At 41.6% G+C, this 7,076-nt stretch overlaps 1 protein-coding gene across 1 annotated transcript in view; it reads left to right on the top strand.

The window, feature by feature from the left end:
- si:ch1073-416j23.1 (rac GTPase-activating protein 1) overlaps nt 1-7,063 on the top strand; it is an 8,999-nt gene extending 1,936 nt beyond the window's left edge. Inside the window, exons 8-17 of the mRNA XM_041843495.1 lie at nt 1,155-1,299; nt 1,389-1,558; nt 1,645-1,806; nt 1,889-1,984; nt 2,079-2,277; nt 5,464-5,566; nt 5,833-5,965; nt 6,212-6,338; nt 6,525-6,627; nt 6,777-7,063. Coding sequence (XP_041699429.1) covers nt 1,155-1,299; nt 1,389-1,558; nt 1,645-1,806; nt 1,889-1,984; nt 2,079-2,277; nt 5,464-5,566; nt 5,833-5,965; nt 6,212-6,338; nt 6,525-6,627; nt 6,777-6,831 — 1,293 coding nt within the window. The 3' untranslated portion in view covers nt 6,832-7,063. The remainder of the gene's footprint in view (nt 1-1,154; nt 1,300-1,388; nt 1,559-1,644; nt 1,807-1,888; nt 1,985-2,078; nt 2,278-5,463; nt 5,567-5,832; nt 5,966-6,211; nt 6,339-6,524; nt 6,628-6,776) is intronic.
- The last annotated feature ends 13 nt before the right edge of the window (nt 7,064-7,076 follow it).

Raw genomic sequence — 7,076 nt, 5'->3', positions numbered from 1 at the left:
CATACTTTTCATAACCTCTCCATGTTGCAGCCTTTTGTTTAACTTTCATAATATGAAAAAAAATTCACTGGAGTTTCAGTTTCAACCACAAAAAACTGACTATCTGAATTGTTCATGTTGAAAATTGATGCTTATTCCTTTGTTTAAAAATGGATGCTTTCTGGTTTTACACAAAATCTTCTGCTAAGAAGTATTTGGCTTCACAATGCAATGGCAGTCCAGTTCTCTGAAAGTTATTTGAACCAGCTGGAGTGGAACTAAGGCCTTTTCACCGGGGAGACTGTGACTTGGTTCAGCAAGTCTATTTTAATCCCTAGGCACAAACACAAGGTTTTTAGTTAAAACGTATACATTCATATTATCAGCAGGTCATTAGAGCTTATGTGTCTTTGAAAATAAATCATTGGACATTTTGTGGGATAGAAAGAACCTTACTGGATTAACAGAGAATCGTTAATATACAGTTAACAAAACATTAGCAGTTCCTGGTTAAACGTTTATTCTGCGGAATCATCTGATGTGTTCCTGGCCATTGTCCCTGGACCTACCCACTTGGCAAAAACTGGTTGAATCAACGTTGTTGCCATGTCATTTCAACCAGAAATCTGTGACTATGTTGAATTGACATGGAAAACTGATTGGCTTTGAAAAAAGTCATCAACGCAAGGGAAATTCATTTTTTTCCCCCCACCCAACTTTTTACCTAAATCCAATGACATGGTGACATTTTTTGTCGAATTTGCGTTAGTTGATAACTTGCTCAACTAGGCGTGGAACTGACGTCTGTTCCCAGTGGGTAGTGGGTTGTCACCTATTAGGTGGCTCATTCGTCAGTCTCCAGGCCCTCTGCTCAGTGTCATCCTTTCAGTGCACAGGTGGAAACGGCACTGGACCATACCCATTGTTTGCATCCTAAATGGAACGCTATTTCCTATGGTGTACTACTTCAATATATAAGAAATAGGGTGCCATTTGGGATGCAGTCTTTGTCTGCCTCGGTCACATTCCTTCTCCTCCCACATGCACTGTAGAGATTACTTCACTCTGAGGGAACAAAGACAATTCAGCACTGACTCACTCAAATAGCATGGAATGATCAGATTAGTTTATTAAATACGAATCGTTAAAATGTAAAGCGTTTCGCTCTTATTCAGGAAGTTGAGACTACGATTGTGACAGCATCTGTCACAACCCCAGAGAGTGGAGGTCAAATTCACATGGTGATCGACATCACCCAGGAAACACCTGAGAAACCATCCAGGACTTACCGGAAGGAGCACCAGATTTCATCTGTTGGCGGTAAGGGAGATATACTCCATAGTCGCTGTGGCTCAAGCAACGTTTCCCAATTCCCATTCAATAAAATTGTCTATATTTCTGTCCCTCAGAGCAAACGTCAGTGTGGACTCCCAATGATGAAACCGCTGTTGACCATGAAACTACCGTGGAGCCTGACACCATGACCGAAATGGAGTCCACCACCACAGAGCCTAGATTTAACCAGGTGTTCACTCCCACTGTTAGCAAAGCTTTGAGACACTTCTTCCTGTCTAAAACGGTAAGAACTGTTTCATGGATACCATCTTCCCATGTTCTCATGTTTAGAATGTGTATGCAACTTCTAACCGTCTGGGCCCTTTTCAGGTGATTCGTCCAGAAACGTGTGTGCCATGTGGGAAGAGGATCCGGTTCGGGAAGATGGCTGTGAAGTGCAGGGACTGCCGTGTGGTAGCTCATCCTGAATGTAAACAGAAGTGCCTGGACAGCTGCTCTGCCTCTGCCTTGTGTGGCGCTAATGGATCTGAGGTACCTCAACTCAATATTCCTAAGATTCCAACCTTGCTGTTTGTTCTGTTTGTTAAAATAAAGATTTCTCATTCACTTGCAGGACACGTTAGAGAGCTTTGCCCCACCTACCCAGCCTAGGATCCCTCAGATAATTGTTCAGTGCGTGAATGAAATTGAGAAAAGGGGATTAGAGGAGGTATGTTATTTTCTATCTGGAATACTTTCCATTCAGATATTTATATTTGCCTTGTTATCAACATAAGTTTGACTTCCTCCTCCCTCTGTTGCAGAAAGGCATCTACCGTGTTCCTGGGGGTGAGCGTATGGTGAAGGAGCTGAGAGAGAGATACATTAACAGGAAAAGGCCGCTCATGCTCAGTAGAGTGGATGAGATCCACGTTGTCTGTGGACTTCTCAAGGACTTCCTGAGGAAACTGAAGGAGCCTCTCATCACCTTCAGGCTGCATAGAACCTTCATGGAGGCCTGTGGTATGTGTTCCCACACACTGTTCCAAATGGCACATATGGGCCCTGGTCAACAGTAATGCACTATGTAGGGTGCCATTTGGGACTCATCCACTGTCACACCACCAAATGGAAGGGACACTTGGGCTGTGTTTACACAGAGACCAATTCTGATCTTTTTCTTTCACAAATTTTGACAAATCGGATAAGCTCTGAAAAAGAGCTGATGTGAAGATCTGACGTGATTGGTAAAAAGACCAATTAGTGGACAAAATATCAGAATTGGGCTGCCTGTTTAAACGCAGCCTTGGTTTCTCAAGTGGAGGGTATACAATAGTCAACCTCTCTTGAATTCCTTGAGGTGCATATACAGTACCAGTCAAAAGTTTGGACACACCTACTCATTCAAGGGGTTTTTCTTTATTTTTACTATTTTCTACATTGTAGAATAATAGTGAAGACATCAAAACTATTAAATAACACATATGGAATCATGTAGTAACCAAAAAAACTAATCAAAATATATTTGAGATTCTTCAAAGTAGCCACCCTTTGCCTAGACAGCTTTGCATACTCTTGGCATTCTCTCAACCAGCTTAATCAGGTAGTCACCTGGAATGCATTTCAATGAACAGGTGTGCCTTAAGTTAATTTGTAGAATTTCTTTCCTCCTTAATGCGTTTTGAGCCAATCAGTTGTGTTGTGACAAGGTAGGGGGGGTATACAGAAGACAGCCCTATTTGGTAAAAGACAAAGTCTGTATTATGGCAAAAACAGCTCAAATAAGCAAAGAGAAATGATAGTCCATCATTACTTTAAGACATGAAAGTCAGTCAATACGGAATGTTTCAAGAACTTTGAATGTTTCTTCAAGTGCAGTCGCAAAAACCATCAAGCGCTATGATGAAACTGGCTCTCATGAGGACCGCCACAGGAAAGGAAGACCCAGAGTTACCTCTGCTGCAGAGGATAAGTTCATTAGAGTTACCAGCCTTAGAAATTGCAGCCCAAATAAATGCTTCAGAGTTCAAGTAACCGACACATCTCAACATCAATTGTTCAGAGAAGACTGCGTGAATCAGTCCTTCATGGTCAAATTGCTGCAAAGAAACCACTACTAAAGGGCACCAATAAGAAGAGACTTGCTTGGGCCAAGAAACACGAGCAATGGACATTAGACCAGTGGAAATCTGTCCTTTGGTCTGAGTCCAAATTTGCGATTTTTGGTTCCAACCACTGTCTTTGTGAGATGCAGAGTAGGTGAACGGTTGACCTCCGCATGTGTGGTTCCCACCGTGAAGCATGGAGGTGGTGTGGGGGTGCTTTGCTGGTGATTTATTTAGAATTCAAGGTACACTTAACCAGCATGGCTACCACAGCATTCTGCAGTGATACACCATCCCATCTGGTTTGCGCTTAGTGGGATTACCATTTGTTTTTCAACAGGACAATGACCAAAGTGCTATTTGACCAAGGAGAGTGATGGAGTGCTGCATCAGATGACCTGGCCTCCACAATCACCCAATCTCAACCCAATTGAGATGGTTTGGGATGAGTTGAACCGCAGAGTGAAGGAAAAGCAGCCAACAAGTGCTCAGCATATGTGGGAACTCCTTCAAGACTGTTGGAAAAGCATTCCTCATGAAGGTGCGAGAATGCCAAGAGTGTGCAAAGCTGTCAAGGCAAATGGTGGCTATTTGAAGAATCTAATTTTTTCCATGTGTCATTTCAAAGTTTTGATGTCTTCACTGTTTATTCTACAATGTAGAAAATAGTAAAAATAAAGAAACCCTTGAATGAGTAGGTGTGTCCAAACTTTTGACTGTATTGTATGTCAAGTGGTCTTAATTGCCTGTTGAGCAGCTGTGATTGATTGTCTGTGACTACAATTGGTATTGTATTATTCACACAGAGCACTAGGCTATAATCACTGTGCAGAACCAATGCAGTAGTTGACTGAATAATCTCTCGTGGACTACATAAATGGTACCGTAGATCTGTCATGATACAACGGGATGCATGAGATCAAGCGGCATTAGTTCCGGTGCTTTGTATAAATCACGATTTCGCAGGTGTTGGCATCTTTAGAATTTCGGAAGAAGGGACATTTGGCCCATAGACTTCCCCCGTAACTTGAAAAGAGAAAAGGTGGAGCTCTTCATTCTGATCCTCATATCTCTTCTTTTAACACACATGGACCCAGAACTTAATTGAGTATCTGACCAATTACGCAATACTTTAATTCTGAATGACGCAAACAGTCTTCCAAACAACTTCAGAAATTAAAAAACTATCACATTTAATGATCAGCAAATACCTTATGTTTATTATGTGGCAAATAACTTCCACTTAACCTCATCCATTCAGGGCAGATGGTGAAAATTTAGTTAAGTCGCATTCCCATGTCCCCAGCACTTGATACCTAGTGATGTCCGTGGGAGACAAATTCGACATAAGTGGAAGATGGTATTCGCCCCTGAATGTGCAAAGCAGGATCTGAGTGTTGCACTCAGACTTAGTGATTTCGCCTCTGGTTTTAAGCCGCACTAGAGTATCTGAACGATGCTTTCTACATAAAGAATGCATTTGGCAGTAACTCATGGATTGATTTTTAATGATCTCAAAATCGCCTCGGAAACCTTTTTAGGTATCAAGTGCTGGAGACATGGAATGCGTTTACTTAAGCTCATCCATTCAGGGCAGATGGTTATTTCATTGTAATTCCTGACAACTCCTTGATTGACTGTAAAACAATCAACGCTCAAAATGTATCCTAGCCCATTTGTCTACTTTCAGCATATTCATTTCAATCTTGTATGATCTTGAGTGAAGGGTAAGTGGTAATTTGCACCGTGCTTGAAATTATCCAATGTAAATCAGTCTCTCTTGCTGCCTCTTAGAAAAGCCAATTTTACTTTAGGACACAGCACCTCCCTTTTTGTTAATTGCGTTGATGTCTGAGGGAGCCCAGGGCTGCCTTGTCTAATTTTCCTTGGCAGCCAATAATGGACATATGCTACAGAGAACCATAATTTCTACACTCGAGGCCTTCTCAGTCATAATGAAGTGAGCTAATCAACTGAAAGATTATAATCTGCTGAGGGAGTATAGATTTGAGGTATAATGTACTGTATCTCTCAGCATTGTTACAATGTTCTTTATCCTAAGGTGTCCCAAGAGCCTCACTGATGGGATGTGTATCAATTACAGAAATTCCTGATGATGACAGCGCAGCAATAATGTACCGGGCCATAGGGGATCTGCCTAAGCCCAACAGAGACACACTGGCTTTCCTCATGCTTCATCTACAGAGGTAACACCTATGGGTGATGGGATACCTCTGGCTTTGGAGTGAATTTTGGTTTCTCTCCGAGAGGGCACTGATTTGCAACGTTGAACCATTTTCTCAACTTGCAATTCCATAAATGACGAGTTCCATAACTTGTCACGATAATGGTAGTGAAGCAAAATTGGACCACTCAGATGCTGTTTATTGCATGAGTAAACAGGAAGTCTATATTCAATAAGGGGTAATTTCTTTAATAAAAATACTGCACACTGCCTTATCTCCCACTGTAGAGTCATGCAGAGCCCCCTCTGTCAGATGGACAAGAACAATTTGTCCAGGGTGTTTGGACCAACCATTGTTGGACATGGAATGGCAGAGCCCTCCCCAATGACCATTATGAGAGACACAAACATTCAGCCAAAGGTGGGCACTGTCTTGTGCATAAATACAATTGAGATCGTCACTATTCCAGTATTTTGCAGTGTTCCTGATTTTATTATATATATATAGATTATTTTTATGAAGTGCCACAGTATTTCCAATGATACGGTCCTTTCGGTGCTGTAACACTTGCACTGTCAATGTCACCCATGGAGATGTTAATACGATTTGAATTCGGTGTGATGCCTCTGTATATTGCCTCTTTGTATTTGATTTCATCTCTCTCAGGTCATAGGCAGAATGCTGTCGTTCCCTGTTGAGTACTGGAAACGCCTCATCATGGTGGAGAGGGACCAAGTTATATCATCGGTTGTCGATGCCAACATCAATAGCGAGAGCCACAGCACAGACCGCGGTAAACACACAACCTGCCAGCATCACTAAGCTGCTGTGCTATCGAAAAACTGTCCATCAATGGTGATTCAACAGCCTCACCCAAATATCACCGGGGTTGTGTGTCCGCTTTAATGTACACTATGCTGGACTATGACGAAGGCTAAATCATCATGGTGCCTCTAACACGTATCTACCATCTCTTCAGATCGTCTGTTTAAACCGCTGACTTCCCCGGAGCTGAGTAAATACCCAAAGACTCCTACCAGTGGTTCCCTGAAGGGCAGAATGAAGAATGCCTTCAATAATACGTAAGACTACTTGAGGTTTTTTTCTTCTTAAATGAACATTTTGTAATTTGCCTAAATCGTTTTGTTGATGGTATACGACTGATTTGCTAGCTTTTCTCATTGGTTCTTGTAACAATCTTGTCACTTGTGGTGGTCTTTTTATTTTGCAGTAACAGGGCAAAGACTGACCCGGGCAAAAACAAGTTCTTTACTTCCCCCAACTGATATTGTGGTTTCCAGACTTCTTTTAAGTTGGATTAGTTTGTGTGGAATGAAGACTGTTTGTATATTCATGAGAAACTAAAGCACTTCACATTTGGCTAGCTATCTTTTCGATGTAAAAATGTAATGTGTTTGGTATCATAACATGGAGTATGATTTGAAGGGTTAGAACAGTGTACATTCTAGGAACTCCACACTAATGCATGAGAAACTTTGAATAAACTGCATTATGAAACTGTTGTAGTACT

This window comes from Coregonus clupeaformis, chromosome 23 (assembly GCF_020615455.1).
Source record: "Coregonus clupeaformis isolate EN_2021a chromosome 23, ASM2061545v1, whole genome shotgun sequence".
Taxonomy (NCBI): Eukaryota; Metazoa; Chordata; class Actinopteri; order Salmoniformes; family Salmonidae; genus Coregonus; species Coregonus clupeaformis.
This window is presented reverse-complemented; position numbering and strand designations above follow the sequence as displayed.